Source organism: Rattus norvegicus, chromosome 16 (genome assembly GCF_021556685.1).
Source record: "Rattus norvegicus strain SHRSP/BbbUtx chromosome 16, alternate assembly SHRSP_T2T, whole genome shotgun sequence".
Taxonomy (NCBI): Eukaryota; Metazoa; Chordata; class Mammalia; order Rodentia; family Muridae; genus Rattus; species Rattus norvegicus.
In genome coordinates this window covers 86,279,010-86,300,068 of record NC_141549.1, presented here as the reverse complement: position 1 = coordinate 86,300,068, position 21,059 = coordinate 86,279,010, and the positions used below count along the sequence as shown (strand labels likewise).

General features: G+C 50.2%; 2 protein-coding genes across 3 annotated transcripts in view; one reads left to right on the top strand and one right to left on the bottom strand.

The window, feature by feature from the left end:
- Col4a1 (collagen type IV alpha 1 chain) overlaps positions 1-15,944 on the bottom strand; it is a 110,887-nt gene extending 94,943 nt beyond the window's left edge. The window contains exon 1 of one of the 2 annotated variants that reach the window (NM_001135009.1): positions 15,659-15,944. In NM_001135009.1, the coding sequence (NP_001128481.1) occupies positions 15,659-15,742 (84 nt within the window). In that variant the 5' untranslated portion in view covers positions 15,743-15,944. The remainder of the gene's footprint in view (positions 1-15,658) is intronic. The other variant, XM_087587991.1, reaches the window with a different exon arrangement.
- A 76-nt stretch (positions 15,945-16,020) lies between these two features.
- Positions 16,021-21,059, top strand: part of Col4a2 (collagen type IV alpha 2 chain) — a 135,853-nt gene continuing 130,814 nt past the window's right edge. The window contains exons 1-3 of the mRNA NM_001427256.1: positions 16,021-16,257; positions 16,563-16,651; positions 16,774-16,828. Of these exons, the coding sequence (NP_001414185.1) occupies positions 16,608-16,651; positions 16,774-16,828 (99 nt within the window). The 5' untranslated portion in view covers positions 16,021-16,257; positions 16,563-16,607. The remainder of the gene's footprint in view (positions 16,258-16,562; positions 16,652-16,773; positions 16,829-21,059) is intronic.

The window sequence follows — 21,059 nt, the reverse complement described above, 5'->3', positions numbered from 1 at the left end:
CTCCTCCATTGCTGGAGAAATGTAATAATGTCAACGAGCAGGTTTTACTTCAACAGGTTTATATTCTACATTCGAGGTTGTTTTCTTGTTTAATAGCAACAGCGTTTCAGCCGAAGGTAAAACGTGAATGCACACATGCTCTCCTTTCATTGCCTTTATCTAAGCCCTCAAAGGTCTGCACAGAACAGGAAGGTAGAGAAAATTGGAACCGTACCTTCCTCCAGGACCATGGGCTTGAGACCTTCAAGTAAAGGTTAGACTCTACTTGAGTCACCCACAACCACCCCAGGGTCTCAACCAACAACCACCCTGGGGACTCGTGAACCCCTTCACCTCCTATTGGCTCTCTCTGGTAGTCTCAACTGACAGTCGCCCAGTCTCTTCCAAAGACTGTGCCAGACCCTCTGTGAAGAGAACTCAGCTTGGCTTTTGCCCTGGACTCTCACGGTGAGGGAAAGGGTTAACACCCAACTTCAGTGTGTACGAGAGAGGAGAGTCTGGACAAGTGTGGAAGGAAGGAGCGTCCTGTTCACGAGGACACTCTGTGGCTCAGAAGGAGGACGACTCTAAATTGGAGGTAACAAACCCATAGCAGAGGAAGACAGGTGTGACAAGAACCAGAGAGTAATGGGAACTTAAGGAAAGACCAGGAAGTGCTCTCTGATTTATTCTTATGAGGGGACTCGGCTGCCTAATGTTCTGAGGCAGGGGGCTGGCTGGAGGCCAGGTAAAGAGCTGGACATGAGACAGAGGCTCCACCTGGAAGGGCTAGCTCTCATTAGGATGAGCCTCTGCAGGGAGGACTGCTGCCTAGAGACGGAATAAAAGGAAGGTGAGGGTGAGACAGCTGGGATAGGAGAGAACCAAGGTTGAGTCATCCTAGGACATCCATCTTGGGAAAAGGAGGGCCAAGCCCAGGGAAGGGGAGGGAGGACTAGACTGGAAGTGAGTAGACAAGCAAGCCAGGTAGTCAGCCACCACGGGAAGCCCACAGAGAGTGGAGGCCCTCAGGTATCTAAGAACGTCCCCTGGCACTGACGATGGCTCACTAGGCTCAAGGCAAATTGGCCTCAGATGCAAGTGTAAGGTCCTAAAGCCTCTGGGTGCTGCAGGACACTCGGGGAGAAACCCAAGCACACAGAGCCCCCCTCTATTGTCCAGATGAGTCCTGAGATCCTCTAAAGGAGTTTGGAACTAGCACAAAACTCCAGAAAATTCAGGAGTGGCAGACGGAAAAATGAAGGCTGGGGGTGGAAAGAGGAGAGTTGAGATTCGCCTTGTGTATTTCTCACCCAGAGGCCACCCACCTAGGGGAGAGCCAGGACAAGCCAGGCTATGGGTAGGAAAACAGATGCCCTTGCTGGTTTCTGTTGGAGCTTTCAACAATGGTAGCAGCTCTCTCATAAGCTCCAGTAACACCTCAGAATTCCAAAAGCCAGACAGCAGGCGGTCTCTGCCCCCGACTTCAAGGTCCCCACCCAGAGCCCAAGGCCAGCCTAGTGGGATATAGTCCCTCTAAACTGTTAAGACGAGGTTGCAAATCTAAATATTCCCCCAGCCCTTTGTCTGCTGCACTTCCAGTCCTATTAATACCCTATCTCTCAAGTTCCTGGTTTACTCTCAGAGCAAGCCAGGCCCAAGCCCGAACCAGAGCCTAGCTCCCCACCTGCCTTTCCACACAGCTGGAGCATGTGACCAGGGAGCTGGCGGCTGGGTCTCCTGAGAGGTAACTGGATTGTGAAGCAGTGTGTCCCATTGGTGAGGACCACGTGGCAGAGTGGCCTTGCCCAGGAACGCCTTGCCTGCTAAGGCTCAAGGACAGGGGGGCGAAACATGGCTTCCTCAAATCCCACAGGGCTTCCAAGCTATTTATGGGCAGGAAGAGCATAGGGAAGGAACAACACTTCCTCTAAGGAGCTAACCAGGAGCTGCAACCCCAGAGTTACAGGAAATGCAAAGTTTCCACTTAGTGGGTCAGCAGGGGCTGGAGAAACCTGCTGCACAGATGGGCTCACGCACGAGGATCCAGAAAGTCAAACACATAGGAGACTGTGCTGTCGCCACCTTGGGAAAGAAAAAAAAAGGGCTCAAGAGGTAGAGAATTTCACCTCTGGCCACCGAAAGCTAAGCCTTTCCCAGCCATAGGTAGTGCCGCTTCAGGCTGGTCCTCACTGCACCTATTCTTCTGGACTTTTTTTATACCAAATGTGTTTTTCTTGGACAAATAAAAAACAGAATCACAAGAATGTAGAAGTCAACCCAGGGTGTGGTGGTGGTTGCCTGTCTGCCCAGCATTTAGGAGGTAGAGGCAGGAGATCTGGTAATTCTGGGCCAACCTGGGATATGTGAGGCCCCCAAAAGAACAAGACTAACTACAGAGAATATCTTATCCTGGCTTCTCAACCTCTCGATAGATAGATAGATAGATAGATAGATAGATAGATAGATAGATAGATAGATAGATAGATAGATAGATAGATAATCTCCTCTCTCCCCTCTCCCCCTCTCTCTCTCTCTCTCTCTCTCTCTCCCTCTCTCTCTCTCTCTCTCCCTCCCTCCCTCCCTCCCTCCCTCCCTCCCTCCCTCCCTCCCTCCGTCCCTCTGTTCCTCCCTCCCTCCCTCCCTCCCTGCCCGCTACTGGCTCTTGTCTAAAGCCCTGGGCAAGTCTTTTGCTCAGCCAGCCCTCGACTCCAGGGGTACACTGGGGAGAATTTTCTAGCCTCAAAGATGGCGTCTGAATGACCCCCATCTTGGCCCAGAAGTAAAGGACTAGAGTCATTAGCAAAGAGACAGGGAAGTGACAGAGAGTCCCCCACAAGGTGAGAGGCTCAGGACCACTATATCATGTTCTCCATGGTCTGGACTCATTCACCACCCAGGACCCTCACCTGAGAAGACGATGCCCTATAAATCTCCCTGCTGCCGGCCTTATCCTCTCTCAGGAAGCACCTATGGGCCTTGTATCCACCAATTTCTCAGTCTCCCGTCAAAGAAGACTGACTAGCTAGCTCTCCCCAAGTGTTAATCATTCCCGCACTGTGGGCACTTCCTGTCTCCTCGTGCGCTGTGCTGCTGCACATCTGTGTTCCAGACCTAAGACATAATTGCAGCCATCCTTAGGAGGCAAAAGATCTGTCTGCTGAAAAGCTAGAGCAGTCCAGAGACACCAGATACCCATGATGCCACAGGCTGCCCCTTTAGGGACCACGGCCAGCCACCACCCGCATCTTCCTCTATCTTCCACAGAAAATGTGGCCCCTGCACCCCACATGCCAGATGCCAGAGCAGCGGACATGTTCTCTGCATCAATAAAGGCCAACAGGTGTTTCAAGGCCCCCCCCCAGGAAAGGGATTAAAGAGTTCTGACCTTGAAAGGAGAGGATGACATAAAGGGGCTGGCCCAGAAGCAGTCATGGCTGTCATGGCTCTGAACAAAGCTAATCTCAGCTTCCTCAGTTCTCCCTTCCCCCCAAGCTGAGCGCTAGCTACACTCCAAGCGTTTGGCTCCCTTCGAGAGCAATCTGATGTCTCTCTAAGCAGGGCGGTCCTATTTCACACTCAATAATTTTTACACGCTGCTGCATACATTCCATTATTTTCCTCCCTTTTACAGCCTGGTTAAAGTTGAATTTCTTCGGTCAGGCAATGTGTGGATACATTTATCCCCCACATGTACACAGGGACCACACCGCAAGCCTGGGGACCGCACTGAGAGCCTTGAACCTCCTGGGGACAACCTCCAGGCTTTGTCCCATGTTTTCCCCGGGGGACACACTCTGTGTGGCTTCAGTTTTATCACCAAAATGCCGTTGCACTGTTTAAAGTTTATGTCTGAGACATAATTTCTTTTATGATTTACCGTCTTAATCAGCACATCTAATGACCAACAACATGTTTACATTACCCAAGAGTTTCCCATAAAAGGCAGCCTCCCCGGGAGCATTCTTTCTCAGCTCACTTCCCTTTGGACTCCAACTCCACTCCCAAAGTACAGCGTGAACGTTTTCAGTAGCATCTGGGGCAGCGAGGGCTGCCTGGGGGGAAGGTGCCTGTCCAACGTCCATTCCTAGACCCCTCCAGTTCATGAGCTGGGCACCTTCAATTCCTCCATCTACCCTACATTCCAACAGCCCTGGCCAGTTTCTCACGTTGGAGGGTTTGGTTTGGGTCAGCACCTATCTTTTGTTCTGCCCATGGCCATGGCTGTATTGTCAGTCTCTGCAGTGACAGGTGGCTGTTGGACCATGGAACACGGCATTGGGTGCCACAAAGGAATGGATATCAACACTTAGATGAGCACAGAATTGGACAGGGAGGGGAGGAGAGGGGCTATCTCTGCCCGGAGCACGGAGGCAAAGCACCCTGCTGGCCCCTGCCTGGGACCCAGATCACCCCCTGCTTACCTGCCTGGGTGTCCCCAAGCATCTATCCAGGCATAACACCCTGCCTGTGTCTCTACCCCTTTCTCAGAGAAATCTCACCAATGCTTGGAGGAAATCACCAAGGGACTGATCTAGATAACTACCACCTGCCTTTTTTTTTTAAGCCTACTTTATGTTTTGAAAAAAATTTTTTCCAAATCTTTTCTCTTCTTACTCCTTTAGCAAGTCTCAGGCTTTTGCTTCTGAGCCTGGGGAGAAAACAGGCAGAAGACTTTAGCAGAGATCCCTCCATGAACATGTCATAGTACAGGGGACATTCAGGACTGCAAAAGGAGTGCATGGACAGACGGTACCCATCCATGGAGCAGGCCTGGGAAAGCAGGACTTTGGGGCCACCTTCTCTGCCTGTGTGATTCCAGACCTCCTAGATGCCTCTGTGATCGCATGGGATTACCATGTACTGGGTAGTTAGTCCATGATGCCCCACACAGCCACTGCTCACATGGAGTGATCCCAACTCAGCGTCACAGTTCTGAAGAATCTGGACAGGTGAGAAACACTAGCACATCTTACTCCTTCATTACCCTCTGATGCTTTTTATTTCAGATGAGAAAAGCCAGTTAAGGAACAGCATGAAGGGTCATCATTTGCTACCATAACAAACATAACCCCTCTGAGGCAGCAGCACAGCAGACATTTGCATTCTGTCTCCTCCTGTTAGTAAGGACTCCTCCTACCCACAGGGTGACAACTGTCTAGGACAAGCAGCCGTGCCTTCCCCAAAGAGCCCGACTGGCTTTTCTCATGAAGTCAGTGATGATTTTCATAGCAACAACTTCCCACCTCCAGTGTATCATTCCTAGGCCACACATTTGATTCTTCCTCTTGCCCAGGATCTTGTAAGCCTCCTAGAAAAAGACTGCCATGTTAACTGTGACCAGGGCTCTCTAATGGATATGAATCAGAGTGGGGCTAGGGACAGGCTCTGGTTGCTGATATGCATGGTCCTCTGAGTCTGCAGTTTTACAGCGAGGCCACCGTGTGCCTCAGGTCCCCAGTTCGTGTGCCTGGGGATTATGAAAGCACTCCTTTCTCACCATCTATAAACCCCTCCCACCTGCACAAACCCCCACGCCCACCAAGCCACTCCTGCTGACTTGTGTGTGGAGTCCTGTAACTTACTGCACAGGATGGCATTCTTATGTTATTACTGTGTGACACATACCATCCTCAATGCATGATACTTTCTGAAGGATCCCTGTCGTTTTTACATCTGGTAGTTCTGCATCTGATGGCTTCATCTATCCTACATCTATTTCCCATGACTAGCTTTGTGTAGAATAGCACGCTAGCCTGTTTCCTTCCTACTCTACTGACATTTCAAATTTTTTTTTAAAAAAAAATAGAACAACTCTGAATGCCTGTTGGTCTCAAGACCACTTCGGGTGCGCACCGTAACGAGGACAAGACTTCCGGGAAAGACGCAGGTTCTCTTCCTACGTTTATACATCTTCAGCAAATTAGAGTTTCTGAGCCTGGGACACTCCTGGATCCATAAAGAGGGATACCTTTTTAAATTGTGTCTAATTGAACCTGACAAAGGTAGAAAGCAGTTTATTTGTATTGATTCCATAAACACACCAAGGACAGCGGGTCTTCTATGCTGTTCCCCAGCCTGATACATCTATAGAGGGACAACACTACGCTGTGCATGCATGAACGCCATTATATATATATAAATATTAATATATAATATATAATTATATTATATATATGTTACACACATGCACATATGAACACAAAGCACCCAGTATATGTGCACATGAATTTGTAATGACTAAGAAGCCTCTCTTTAGGAAGCCCAGTTGTCAGTTTTCTCCCTAAACACACTTCACCCACACAAGACAGCACTCTGGGAAAACAATGTATGGATGGCTGGGGAGATGGCTCGATGCTCTTGCAAAGGACCCAGGTTGGGTTCCCAGCACCCATACCATAGCTCACAACCTTCTGTTACAGGAGGTCCTACACCCCGATCTGACCTCTAAAGACTCCTGCATGCAAAGGGCACATATATATATATATATATATATATATATATATATATATATATATATATATATATATACACGTATCACACACACACACACACACACACACACATATAACTTCAGGGACACACACATACACATAAAATTAAATAAAGGAAAGAAGATAAATCAGACCTGTCTGGAGGGCTTTTTACAGGGCTTCCTGAGGCTTTCCCATGTCTGGGGTTTTTAGCAGATGGCTACTTTCAGTGTCAGATTTCATGTTTATGAATTTCCCACCGTGTGACTTTCTAACCTGAAATCCACCACAGTCGAAGATGGCTTCCACAGTGCAGAAGGCAGGAAGCACCCGGGCTGTGACCATTTTCTTTTTTAAATGTATTGTTTTAATCTTGTATGTGTGGTGTGTCTAAGTGTGTGTGTGTGTGTGTGTGTGCACGCGCGTGTGTGTGTGTCTCAGAGCACCATGGCCCCATGAAGAGAAAAGATTCAAAGTCAATAAGAAAACATTAAACTATTATTTTTTTTTTTTTGGTTCTTTTTTTCGGAGCTGGGGACCGAACCCAGGGCCTTGCGCTTCCTAGGTAAGCGCTCTACCACTGAGCTAAATCCCCAGCCCCTAAACTATTATTTTAAAAAGGGTTTTTTCCCTCAATTTAAAAAGCCCAAAATTCCAGAATAAAGAAATATAATCATTCTATTTTTTTTCAATTTGCAAGTATTTGGGAAAGCAAAATCTAATTATGAAGAAGGCGCCCAATAGCGGCTGGGTCAGACTTGGGGAATATGCTGATAAGAAACTCGTGGTCTGGCCCCAGCCTTGCATGCTAAAGTGTCAGCTGGTGGTCAGTCCTAGACAAGGAATGTGTCGGAAGAACTTACCCGCATAAACAATGCCATGAGACCCAGTGTGCCCACCAATCGGGATCACCATTGATCCTGAGCTGAGTTTAAAGTAAACCTACCTGATCCAGAAACTAACCAACTAACTATCTGATAACTATGATCCAAGCCCCCACCACCACCCCCGGCACTGACCCATTTTCCTGCCTGCTTTGGCAACCTCATCTTAATTTTACAGGCCATTTCCTGACCAAAATTTAGGAGTTATTTTAAACCACTAACCCCAAATGGTCCTTAATCTCCAGGAAATGGGTTTGGTTGTAATGGGACACAAATCAGATATTCCCAGTCAGGGAACCAGGTGGCCAAGGCCAGGGAAGGAAAGTGTGGTGTGCTGTGGGCCGGTATGCAGGTCATCACATGCCCCAGCTGGGCTCTACCCTGGCTGACCTCCACACAAATATTCATTGCCTTCCTCAGCCCATGAGTGGCCTAAATGCCACCACCAAAGCTGGCAAGACTCAAGACAAGCACTGTGAAACAGCTCCTTCTTTTCCCCATGAGGAGAAGGGTTCTCAGGGAACCAGAGCAAATTAATTCGCCAGCAACCGCTTCTTCACACACCGTAAGTATGTTGCTGGGACCTTCTGAGGAACCTGCTAGTCGCCAACAATAATGGTCCCAATAAGAATCAAGATAACAAGAATTAGAAGGGACATTTCACATTCGATGCTTGGCTTCAATCTAACAGCAAGTCAACAGAGATCCCTAGATGCTGGCGTGCTGATGCCATTGGGCTGCCAGCCAAAGCACACCAAGCTGCCACCTAGGAAAAGTAAAGAGAACAGCTAGAACCTGGTTCTCTAGACCAGTAACATTCCCTGCTAGAAATTTAGAACCTCCAGTGCACCCCACACAGCTGTTCCAGAACCTTTGGGTGTATCCTCTATACCTTGGTGGTGCTGATGCTGGTATGAGCTTCACGGTGCTTATGTAATGATCCAATCGATCTCCTCCAGCCCCACCTGCCCGGTGATGTCATGCCTTGGCTATTTACCCCTTTGAGTTCGCTTTTCATTGAACCAGTGTTGCTTGGCACTAAGTGAGCACTGCAGAAATGCTTTGCAAACAGTAGCTCATTTTCTCCTCATCAACAGGGTCACTGCTTTCACTCACGAGGAGGCCAGAGCCTGTGTGCCAACATGTGCCCCCCAGCAGGACAAGGCAGATCCTTAGTCCCTTCCTCCCAAGATGTGTCCCATTGTCTTTCCAAAGTTACGTGCTTGCATCTGATTTCCTAGCATTCACTTATTAGAGAAACAGGCTTTTCTTCTGTCTGCTTGAGCTTAGGTCACGGGAATTGAGGCCAACCTTCTCCTCTGGCATATATACATTGAGTTCTAGCTAAGTTCCCAAGTTACAGATTTTCCAAGGGACTGTTATAGTAATGGACCTACTGAAACCCCACATACTACCATAGTAATAATGACACCATCGCCAGCCATTAAGCCCTGATTCAGAGGCATGGTGGTCCTAGCATATGCAAAGTACTCACTCAGGTGACAGCTCTGCAAATTGAGATACTATTGTGTTCCACAGGAAAGCTGAAGATGTAGCTCAAAACTTAAGGGCTAATTAGGGGGCTGGAGAGATGGCCGGATAGCTAAGGGTGCTCCCTGCCCTTTCAGAGGACCTGAGTTTAGTTCCTAACACCATATCAGGTGGCTCGTAACTCCAACTCCAAAGGTCAAACTCCTCTAGCCCCTAGGTACTGCACCCAACAGGTATTTTTTTTTTAATCCTTCTTTGAAACTTAAGTGCTAATGAGGAAACATAATTGCCTGAACATAAAAAGATACTAGAAAGCTACATAGTAGCCCAACCCTTCACCAACTGGATTATATATGGATGTTGATATCTGTAAGATAAACACAGGAAGAAATGTCACAATAGTTACCGTTAGGTTTACCCGTCACCTGCTTAAACAGGAAGTGAGAATTGGCCTAGAAAGTGGAGTGGTAGGCAAAGCTTATCCTTCAGAAGATACATGGTTGCTAGTGCCCAGGAATTGTCATTGTTGCCAGGAGGAGAATGACTGGCTGTCTTAGTCAGGCTGTCTCTTGCTGCCATGAAACTCCATGACCAAAAACAACCTGGGGAGGAAAGGGTTTACTTGGCTTACACTTCCGCATCACTGTTCATCACTGAAAGAAATCAGGGCAGGAACTCAAACAGGGCAGGCACGGGGAGGCAGGAGCTGTTACAGAGGCCATGGGAGAGCCAGGGAGCTGCTTTCTCATAGAACCCAGGACAACCAGCCCAGAGATGGCACCACTCACAATGGGTTGGGCCATCAATTACCAATTAAGAAAATGCCCTACAGCTGGGTCTTATGGGGTCATTTTCCCAATTGAGGTCCCTCCCTTCAGATGACTCTCACTTGTGCTTGGGTCGATTTGGCATGTCTTGGGAAGATTGAGTTTCCTGTATCTCTATAAAAGCAAGTCTTTGCTCTATAAAGTAGAAATTTAACAACAGAACCATTAAGCCATTTTAATTAAATATCAAATGCAGGAGGAATTCAGCTCCTCTAGAAATTGTGCTGAGTTGCTGGGCATGATGGCTCAGGCCTTTAATTCCAGCACTCAGGAGACAGAGGCAGGCAGATCTCTGTGAGTTCAAAGCCAGCCAGGTCTACAGAGCTAGGCTAGTTCTAGAACAGCGAGGGATACACGGAGAAACAAAGTCTCAAAACAAAAACAAGCAAACAAACATAAAATAAAAAAAATAAAGTGTGTTGAGCAGTGTCCAATTCCAATCAGGTAAATCTCACGGGAATGAATAATCACACAGATAGTTTCCCATCTATACGGTGTGTTGGGCAAATGGCTTCCCAGCTGTTGTGTTGGGCAAATGAAATGGAACAACTGCTTCCCTCAGTTCCCAGCCTGTGTCTCCCGCTGTCTCTTGAACAAATACAACAAAATATGGACTTGCGAATAGCAGTCTTCCCAAAAGAATGGATTACATGGGCAACAGGGGGAAGACGCACCTTAGCAGGTGGTGGTGCAGCACACTGGGGCCCCTGTGGCAGGTGAGGTGTATCTCCTACATCTGCCTCAGGCACTGCACTCACTTCTTACCACACACCATGAGAGATTTAAAACCCAGATAACATGAAGTAAGCTTATAGTGTGTGGTGTAAAAACCAAACCTAGCCGGGCTTCCGAAATGAACATTACTAAGCCACGGATAAACTATTTACATAGGGAGGTCAGTACCGTGTGTGTTTCCATGTCGTGTTTAGTCTGTGCAGGAAGATCTGCTCAGGATTCCAAATTCAGGGGAAACACCTTCCTGGGCCATTGTTTTCCTATGTGTTCTCTAATAATGCCACAGGATGGACACTGTGACATAGTTTCCAGGAGCCAGTACACAGCCCCACCAGGACTCCCTGGGGAAGATGAGGGAAGAGCCTGGAAACATCAGGACCAATTAATTACCCGTGATTAATTCGTGCCTCCACCTATGGGCCAGGCTCTCTCCCTAGCATAGTCAAGGTGCTTTAAAGAGATGTGGCCTTAGGCATCTTACAATTGGCAGGGATGTCAGACCAAAGCTCCCAAAGATGACGCCATAACAAACTATGTGTGGTGGAGGAGAGCCTGCCTTTCTTGGCGTTTGTTCACTTACCTCACAGCTCCCCTGCAAAGCACAGACCTCTGTAAGGTGCGATTATCCTCACCTTACTTGCTGGGGTGAGGGGGCTTGAATAGTAATGGTTCTTGTTATGGTGAACTGTTAAATCCTATACCACACCCTAACTCTAGGAAGCTCAGAAGATTGCAGAAGGCTAAAGGAAGACAGGCACGCTGCAGGTGTGGGAGCATCAGAAATAAACCGGCTGTAGGGTGTCGGGATGTGAGGATGATGCCTGTGCGATCCACACACCCATACTAAAAGGGTCTGCAGAGCCAAGCAGGGTGTGCACATGATGAGAAGACCACTAGCCCCACGCTGCAGAAGTGTTAGAGAGCAAGGAAGAAGGGCAGAGCAGGGAGTGATGAAGGTGATCCTACTGAGAGCAGGGCCTAGGGTGACTCCAACCCTCAGGGGAGACAGGAGTGAAGGACCCAGCTCCAGAGCCATTCATCATCCCAGTTATTAGGAAATAACCACACAGAAGGTGGGGCATCGGAAGGTCAGGCATGGGTATGAGAAGCTGAGAAGTCCAGCTCTGCAGAAGTTTGAAATCAAATGGGGACAGCCAGGGTGAGCCATAGGCTTAAAAATGTCCATGGGCAGGGGTGGTGCAGAATGCGGGGAGCAGATGCCCGGGAAGAGAGCTGAGAAGAGAAGAAAGCAGAGGCCTGTTCCAGAGGCATGCCCAGTGGGGCTGAGACAGGAAGCAAGGGGCAGCAGACAGCCTTGCACGTCAGGACTAAGCTACGAGAACAATGGCGGAGAGCACAGGGTGGACCAAGCCCCTGAGTGACAGACTGCCAAACATTAACCCCAAAGGAATCCTAGAGTTCAAACCTCAGAAGGAATTCCCGACAACCCTGTTCTGATTTTGACCTTTCATTGTGTGCTGGACAATGGCTGACAAGGTCCTTGGTATTGTTCTGTAGCTCACATATTTGCTGGCCGGGAAGGACAATGCACCAAGATCCTGCCTTAGCCCTTCTATTGTTGTTTTTGCTTACTTTATCCAGGGGTTCCAAATGCCAAACCCACTTGAGAGACACTTTAAGGAGGTTAATCTGTTTCCAAAGTTGGGAACAATCGCTGTTCCGAGTTGTGCAGTCTCGAGCGTGCATCGTGCAATTCACCCTAGCAGAGATTCGAGCTGGGTCAATTCATGAAGCCCTGCCCATATCTCCAAAGGACCGTTTGGTCCTGCGTGACTCCCGGGTTCCATTGTTGGTAAAACCTTTACCAGTTCTTCACTAAATAACCCAGCTTGTTAGCCCCTCCCTTCATTCTCAGGAGTATGCCCACTGTTGTTAATGAATAATGAGGGGGTCCGTGAGGTCCCTCCTGCCCTTGCCCAAATCCACACAGATTTTTCTGGGTCCTGCAGTCACTCCTATCTTGACTAGTTCATTCTTGCTTAACTTTCCAACCTCCCCCCACTCCCAGGAGATGTCCCACCTGGAGAGAGGAGATAGGGTCACACACTGGGCTGGGCACTCCTTATCTCTGATGGCGTAAACCTTGTCCTTTAACTTCTCTTAGGCTTTGTAAAGCCAAAGGTCAGACACGCCAACAGCTCCAAGGAGAGATTTCAAGGTTATTGTAGAATGCAAAGACCCCCTTAAGATTGACAGATGCCAGGAAATGTCATCCTGCATTCTGCTGCGGGGCAGTGTCCCTAACAGCCAGGGGCTTCTATTCTAGCCCCCAGGTTTTAGGGATAACATCCTCCCCGTAGTTTCCCCTATCCCCCCAAAAGCTAAACCAAGTTCTCCTACGCCTTTGAGGCCCCTGGTTGTGACACTGTCTGATCGCCAGTGTTTTCTCATCAGTCTGTGTCCTCGGGCCAAGATTGTATGTTACTCCCTGGGACCTGCCTTGTGGCCAGCTCCTGCCTGGGACAGGACAGGAAGTGGGCGTTCCAAGTGCATTTGTGAAATAAAGGAAGAGCAAAAAAGTACATATAAGGAAGGGTCGAGTGTGACTGCAGGGGAAACTGAGGCACAGGGTTCAAAAGCACTCTAAATATCTGCCCAATAAAAGCAAAGGTGAACCCCTTATCCCTGAATTCACTCAGGCAGTGTACACTCAGTAATTCAAAGTGTCAGTCAGCACTTTGGCGGATCCCAGTCTGGTACACACATAGCCAGTGCACAGACAGACCTGATTTCAGAAGCCCTTGCCTTTCCCAGTCCTGTTCCTTGTAGGAAAGAGAGAGAGAGAGAGAGAGAGAGAGAGAGAGAGAGAGAGAGAGAGAGAGAGAGAGTGTACTGGGGACCATCCTCAGTAACACCCCACACCCAATGTGCCTTGTTGGGGTTACATAGGAAACCAGCCTTCTCATCTAGATACAGACTCGAGGAGAGCCGCCCAGACTAGCATGGGAAGAGAGTCTCCCTTCTCCGTATGAACTCTTTGGTCATTCAGTCCCTGGAGACGTGACTAATGTTCAGGAGACAGCAAGACTTCAGTGCAGGCATGGCCACACTTGGGGGAAAGTTCACATCTCAGACCCAGAAAAGTAGTGTGATGGGCATCAATAGCTTGCCCAGCGTATACATGACCCAGGGCTCATCACCAAGCAGACCTGCTGCATCTTACCATCTAAATGTTATGCTTAGAGTATGTTTGACTTGGACACTATGGTGGAGGCTACTCCGTTGCTGTGGTATCTCTAACAGCTAGTTTTAAAGGGAGCTGGGCAAAATGCTATTGATACCATGGTTAGGACAGAATTTCTAAAGGAGGGGGATATTGTTTTTAAACAGGTCTTCTTGTACACCTAAGGTCATAGGCACATTCACAGGATTGCTAATCCAGGGTAAATGTCTTACCAAGGTAAGGCTTTAGGGTACCCACAGGCCAAATTGCTGAAGATAAGACAGCTTGAGGAACAGTACAGAGCCGGTATCCAGGAATGTAGTTGGTCTTATAGGACGGTTAATAGGAAATAAATAAATGTCAAGCCTCAACACTAGTTGGTTTGATTTTTTTCAAGTAAGATCGGGAGTTTGTGTGGCTGACTCATCTGTTTAAAGTCCTTAGTGTCTGGATGTGAGATCTCACAGTTAGTTTTGCTAACACAATCGTTCAGGAGAACCGAAGTCCAAACAGTGGCTCGTGCTTTTCCATCACATTGACCTGCCCTGGTCCCCTTAGAAGTCCTAGATCTTTTGGTTAATATTTTCCACTCTGGGGTCTGAACCCAGGCTGCGCCAATGCTAGGCAAGCACTTCACCGTGGAGCTTCACCCATTGGCCTCTTTTTACTTTTTTTTATTGGGGGGGGGGTCTCCATAAGTTGCCTGGGTTAGCATTGAACTCATTCTGTTGCCCAGGCTAGCCTTGGACTTGAGATCATTCTGCTTCAGTCTCCAAGAAGCAAGGACTACAGGCCTGCACCACCAGCAGGTCCAGCCCAGCAAGCCCAATCTTTGGAGAAACTGCCCTCAGCAAGAGAATGGGTATTTAAACAGCTACCTGTGGTGAAGGGGAGAGGAGGAATTCTCTGAAGTTGGTTGCTGATGTAATCATCCTTCTTCAGTAACCAATGAAGAAGCTGCCACCAGGGAGGCAAAACTCAATTAAGAAACCCCCTAGTAACGTTACCAGTTTATTCTAGTATGTAACAGTTAATAATTTATAGCATAGCTGATCAGTATCGCTCCTACAGGAAAGATGGGAAATTCTTAAAATGGAAAGAAAATGCACAATTAACAAACAGTTTCTTCTTAAAAAAAAATTAGAAGCGCCGCAAAGCAGCAAACATCTTTTTTTTTTTTTAAGCATTTGAGGGGGAAGGCAAACTCTTGAGAGGCCACACCTTGTGGCCTTTGGGCCTGTATGGCTGTCACAGCAGCAGCAGCTGAAGTGTATTCTCTAGAGGCCAAGGCAGAAAGTCTGGCCGGGTTCCTCCAGAGCTGGAAGTCTGGCTCTTGCAAACATCTCCCAGCGCCCTCCTGGCTAAGCACAGCACCAGAGGAAACAAAAACTTTAAAAAAACAATTTGCGCAGGGAACAATGCGATGGAGTTTCGCTTTGGTTTCACACTCAAGTCTAAATGTGGTTATAATTTTCAGGCACACACTCATAAAAGGCAAGAGTAGAGGCAGAGACTTTTAGGATGCGGAGAAGAGCCCGCGTCTGTTCTCAAGCGTGCCGTAGGCTACACAAAGTCGTGGGAAAGCAAAAATACAGATGTTTCCAGGCAAACGGCCCAAAGCTGTTCGGCCTCAACCATCACGGTCTCCAAACAACCAGAAACACACCCAAAGCGATCTCCCCTGCACATGTGTGTGGGACTCTGAGTGGCGTGGGGTGTGCCTGGCCACCCTTCCAGCCCCGACCCACTCGCGCGCCCCGCCGCCGAGCGCCTTGGCTATGAGAGTTCAAATCTCACTGGCTCCCTGGTACCCTCACCCCGGCCACGGTACGCGCTAAGCTTCAGTCCCTTCCTAAGTCTCCCTCACCCAGCCCGTAACAAAGGAGGTTCCGTAATGGATGTGCGATCGCAGCCCACAGGGACCACGAGCGGGAGAGCCTGTGGAAGAGTGCACCTGGCCGTGCCACCGGCGACACCCTCGAGGGCCGGGCGGCTTGACCGCGCCAGGCGCTGGACAAAGAGGCCTCGCGGGGCGCCGGAGGTGCAAGGAAGGAGGTTGGGGAGCGCAGCCCGAAGGGGACTCACCTTCGCAGCGGCCCGGCTGCGCTCCTCGTGGAGCAGAAGGGCGGCGAGCGGCAGCAGAAGCCAGACGCTGAGCCGGGGCCCCATGGTGGCGCGCCCGGGGCGGCGGGGGACCAACAGAGACGGCGGGGAACTGCAGCCCGTCTCCCGTGGGCCGCGGCGAGGTGCTCAGTCTCGGAGGGCCCGGGCGTGAGCCCTGCTCACCGTCCCGGGTGCGGTGGCTCTGAGCAGAGACCTGAGCGCGCCGCCCGAGGAGCTCCCCAATTTGTTGGCGCTGCCCCCTCCCCTCCGCAGTGCGCGGGCGGCGTCTCCAAGGGGAGGACCCTGCGGCGCGGGTAAGAGGCGGAGGCTGCGCGCGGCTCGGGACTTGGTGTCGCAGGGAGTCCGAACGCCGGGGCTCTGCGCTCCGCACCCAGCTCTTCCCGCGCCCCGATTCCACGAGCCCCTTGGCTCGCCAATCCCGGGCAAGCACCGGCAAGGCACGCCGGGGCCGGGAATCCGGCGCCCACCAAGCGGAGCCAGGCAGGCCTGGCCGCCAGTGTGTCGCGAGCCAACGCTTCAGCAGGGGCCCATGAGCGCCGGCAGCAGCTCCTGACCCCGAGGTGAGAGAGACCCCCGGGAGGCGCCGAGAGCCAGGCCCCAAGTCGCGGACTTGTAGCGCTGGGGCAGGCTAAGGCGGAGCGCTCGGTTGGATCGGAGCTGGAGGAATCAGGATCGCGCTGCATGGGCTGAACAGCTCCAGGCAGGGCCTACGGAGAAGAGTCTCCCTTTTTCTGTCTCCTAGTGGAACAGAACTTTGGTCACTCCGCAAGGAAACGAGGGACATTACTGCGGAGTCAGGGTGCTGCGATGATAATGCTCTCTCTGCCTGCAACCCTTGCTAACCCTCTTTGTCTCTTGCCTCCAGGTTAGGAAGGGATCGAGCCGAGCCTAGAGCTGAAAGACTGGGATCATGGACCGAGTGCGGTTCTCAGCCTCTGGTCTTCCCCTGAGAGGGTAAGTCGCCTTCTGCCTGGTCTCCTAGGCGCAGGGGACTTTGAATGTATCTTTCTAGAGTTGACAAGTTGGGGCCCGCACTTTTATGTCGCTCTCTCACCCTCCCTCCTTCTCCTATGCAGGTGGCTGCTGCTGGCGACTGTGACAGTGGGGCTCCTGGCTCAGAGCGTCTTGGGGGTAAGTACCGCTTGAACTCCACGCGCTTGGAGTTCCGCGCCTGTGACGGGTTGGGACGTTCGCGGAGCCTCGTGGAAGACAGGCTCACCAAGCCCACCTGAGTGTGCGAGTGCGTGTAGGTGTGTGCTACTGTGTCTGCCCGCCGCATGTCCTGTGCAATGCAGGCGTTGGCCCGCTCTCTGGAGCCAATAATTAAAACGTAGCCTCAGGCACCTTTTGCTGCCAAGCTTTGGCCTTAGCATCAAGGGAAGAATGTCTGTCACTAGGCCATGAGGCGCACGGATGAAGGGGGCTGGGAGCAAAGAGTTTCTAGAAACTCAGCGGTGGTGTCCAGGCACTGTGGTGAGCAGAGAGCATCTTGCTTAAATATGAGTCTCTGGGGAGGGGCGGAGCAAGGAGGAAACAGCCTCCTGCTTTAAGGTTGTTAGGGAACAAAGGAATAGAAACTGCCATCTGTCCCAAATCTTGAGTAGGCCTAGAAGAGCCACGGGCCAGAAGGAGGCCAGTGGTCCTTGGCTTCTGTGACTTGTTTACTATACCTGTTGCTCATTCTGTGGCCAAAGCGGGCCTTCCAGAACTGCCTTTGAACTGGAGGGATGCCGTGGGGCTTCTACGTTTGTTAAATGTAGCCAATCCTTATAGAGCTGTAACGCCACCCCGGTGGAGGGTCTCCTCATAGGTAGTGCTGTTTAAAAGACATTAAAATTGAGGACCGGGGGCCAGGTGTCCTATGTGCCCTGTTTACCTGTCTGTGGAGTACCCAGTGCCTAGACAGAACTTGGAGACGCCAGTACACACACACCGTGGTGGAAGAAGCTCTACTTCAGCCTTCTTCCCTTTCCCTCACCTATCTGAAACCGGCAGTGATTCTCGGGCTTGCAGTAAGTGGGAACTGGTCCCCCCACAGAGTTGGTTTCCTGCTCTGCTGGGATGCAGGGCCCAGCATGAGGAGAAAGGAGAGCTCTGACCAGACTTTGCCCAGTCAGTCCTGGCCAGTCTTGAGTATGTCTCCTTCCTGCCCCGGTCCTCAGTCCTGACTTAAGAACAGAACCTAAATGTTGGAACAGCCATCACCTATGGGCCCTCATGCATGACTCCCACTTGGCCAGGATCCGTAGACCACAGTGGAAACCCATGTTCCTAGAAAGTGACAGGCAGTGTGGCGACTCCCACAGCCCTGAGCCGCCGCACAGCTGTTAATATCTTGAATCGTGAGAATGAAGACCTTATTGGGCATCATTTTTTAAACTCCTGAAAGGGTTTGCTATGGAAAAGCATTTTACCCAGTTCTGCCCTTGCCTCATGACACCAAGCCTCAGGTTCCACATTCTTCGGCTTGTCCCAGAGGCCATCCTCCCTGCCTCTATGACAGGCTCCATAACCTCCACACACCTTTCCCATGCTACAAACCCACCTCAGTGTCTCTGGCCCTTTGCTCTTGGATCTGACGGAGAGCGTGTATTCTCCAGAAAAGCCACATTGTCTAGAAAGACTTCCCAAAACTTCAGATCCCACCTCAGATATTCCAGCAGGACTTTCCGAGGCACTGCCTGGAACCCTGCATTCCCAAGACACGGGAAACTTTGGGAGCCCTGATCCATTCACATGAGCTGCGAGACAGCATCCAGTGTCTTGAGTGTACTTAGTTCATTCCCTGGGCTTTACATTCTGAATGTGCAAATAAGTGTGAATCTATGTGCCTGCAACAGGGTGCAATTAGTGTGGTTAACAATTTGGTCCACTGGCTTTTTCACAGCGAGCGCCTGGGACATAATTTCCTGATGCATGGAATCCTTCCTTGCTGCAAGCTCTGCTCCTCTCCTCCTCGTCTGTCCCATTCTATGATGTTGTTTCATTGTTTTTTGGTATCTGGAATCGTAGTGGGGTGGATCAATTGGGGAAATAGGACCCCTGGCTGTATCTTGTGGTGCTTCATGCAGAAGCCGCTGAGAATTGTTGGTGAAAAGAATGGGCAGTTATTTAATGAATGCTTCTTGCACACCAATTTGTGTGCGTGAAAGCTTCAAAGCCTCCGGGAAAATGCTCCTGAGGTGGGTAACTCTGGTGCCCATTTACATGCTAGGAAAAATAAATGAGGCCAGAAGTATAAATAACGTGCCTGGGGTTTCTCTTTTGTAACTGGTGAGGCTAGGGACCTCACCCCTTCATCCAGCCTCCTGGATTCCCAAGCCAGTAGTGAAGATGCTCTTGAGTTTTATCCTTGGCTAATGTCATACGGGGCTTTCCTTGGATGAAGCTCAAACACTGATTTCTGGAAGTAGGGGGGTCCCTCCTCTACTCTAGCAGTCAGGAGCACAGAGTAAAAGAAAAGGAGGAAGCAGGATCCAGGCCACCGTCATCATCCTCAGCTCAGGGTCATGTGTGACCAGATGTTCTAGCTCTCAGAACCAGTTACTGTCATCCATGTGGTTGTTTCAGAAGGCTCCCAAACGCAAACACAGGGTCAGAAGAACTAGTGCATATACAAATGCCTCTTCCAAGACCAAGCCTTGAGTCATAAAGGGGTGCCAATTCCCAGAGTCCTCCAATAGCAGGCTTCCTGGGTAAACATCCCAACTGGACAAGCAGCTGAAGCCTACTGTGGGCGATTCCATGTGTGTCTGAGTCATGGGGACTTGGGGAAACCGTGTCCACCTCACAGGGCTGTGAAGGGAGCAGGCGGGCCTGGGACTAAGGAAGACTGTGTGTTCCCACTTCCCTGAGGCTTTGATCCCTTTGTGTGAAACCAGGGCCCCCAAGTAGAGGAAGTCACTGTGGGACTCTCCATTGACGGAGTGGAGCCATGAGCACTCCCAGCCTTCTGGAGCCTCAGAAGTCACCTTCCCCGAGTAGCTTAGATGGCTGAGTCACAGCTCAGACACTCCGGACACTCCGCATCCCACACACTAGAGATGGGTAGAAATTGTCATCAGAAGAGCAGGGACAGGAGAGGGCCTCAGCCCTGCCTGTGAAGCAGTCAGAACCAGAAAGAGAGAAAATATGAGGCTCAGAGACAAAGTTCTAGAGCAGGAAAACTGAGGTTCTGCTGTAAAACTTAAAACTCAGAGGGCCGTAGTCAAGGTCTAGAAAGAAGAGACTGGCATGTTCAGCCAGTCTGCGCAGGACCCTGCGACTTTCCAACAAGGCGATGAGGAGGTCTCTCTGCTCAAAAGCTGAAACTGGGGTTGTCAAAAAGATAGCCAGGATCTGAGGGTTCTAGAAAGTGCTTTCAAAGCCACCTCTGGCTTTTTGCTGCGAGGTGGCTCACCAGGAGAGACACCTGTGTGAGCCAATTCACCTCAAGAACTAAGCACTCTTGGTAAGAGGTGGCTCCTCCTGCATGGCTGCTAGTCAGCTGCTTGAGCTCTGAGGGAGTGGGAGCTGAGGGGACGGTGGATGAGCTGCACGCTGCATCTGTGGTGGTCCACACAACCCAGGTCAGCCAGAGTCAGACTGCAGCCTGAGCTGCCCACCTCTGCCAGACCCCAGGCTCAGGAAACACACACACACACACACACACACACACACACACACACACACACACACACACACAGGAGTGAGGGAACTTGTCTGGGTGAACATCTGGGCTCTCTACCATGGAACACAACAGACACTTGGATGAGGCCTTCCCCGCCATGCATGCTATTGAGAAGCTTCTGGAATCCAGTAAATAAGTGCCACTCCTCTAACAGACAATCCCCTCAGTTGATGTCATTGGCATCTCAGGACCGTGGCCTTTGACCCCACTGACTTTTCCAGGTGACAATGAGGTTTTTGTTTAAGTAATCTATCAAAGAATCGGGTGATATGGAATCTTGGGAGGACTCTGTGGGTATCTAAGTCCTCTGTCTGTGGGTTAGGGGGTGAATTCCAAAAGAAGTAGCCAGAGCTTCCCAAAATAAACTCTAATTTATTTATCTGGGAGGGGGCTCTCCTGTCTTTGGACTCTTGGTGGGTCCCTGCTTTCTGACCAGCTCTGCTAAGGCCTGTTCTGTTCTCACTGAGGTGGATTTTGGAGCTTGGAGGGTCCCTGTATATCATATCCTAGCCTCAGGTACACTTTGCCACTCGGAGAGGATGCTGGCACAGAGAAGCCACGTTAGTGAAAAACGTGTCAGAAACCTCCTGGAGTCTGTAGTTGAATGCAATGATAATGTTCCTTTCTTCCTTTTGAGAAGTGTGCAAACGTCTGTGAGGTGTTAGCTCACCCTCTCGTCTGGGTGGAGGGTGG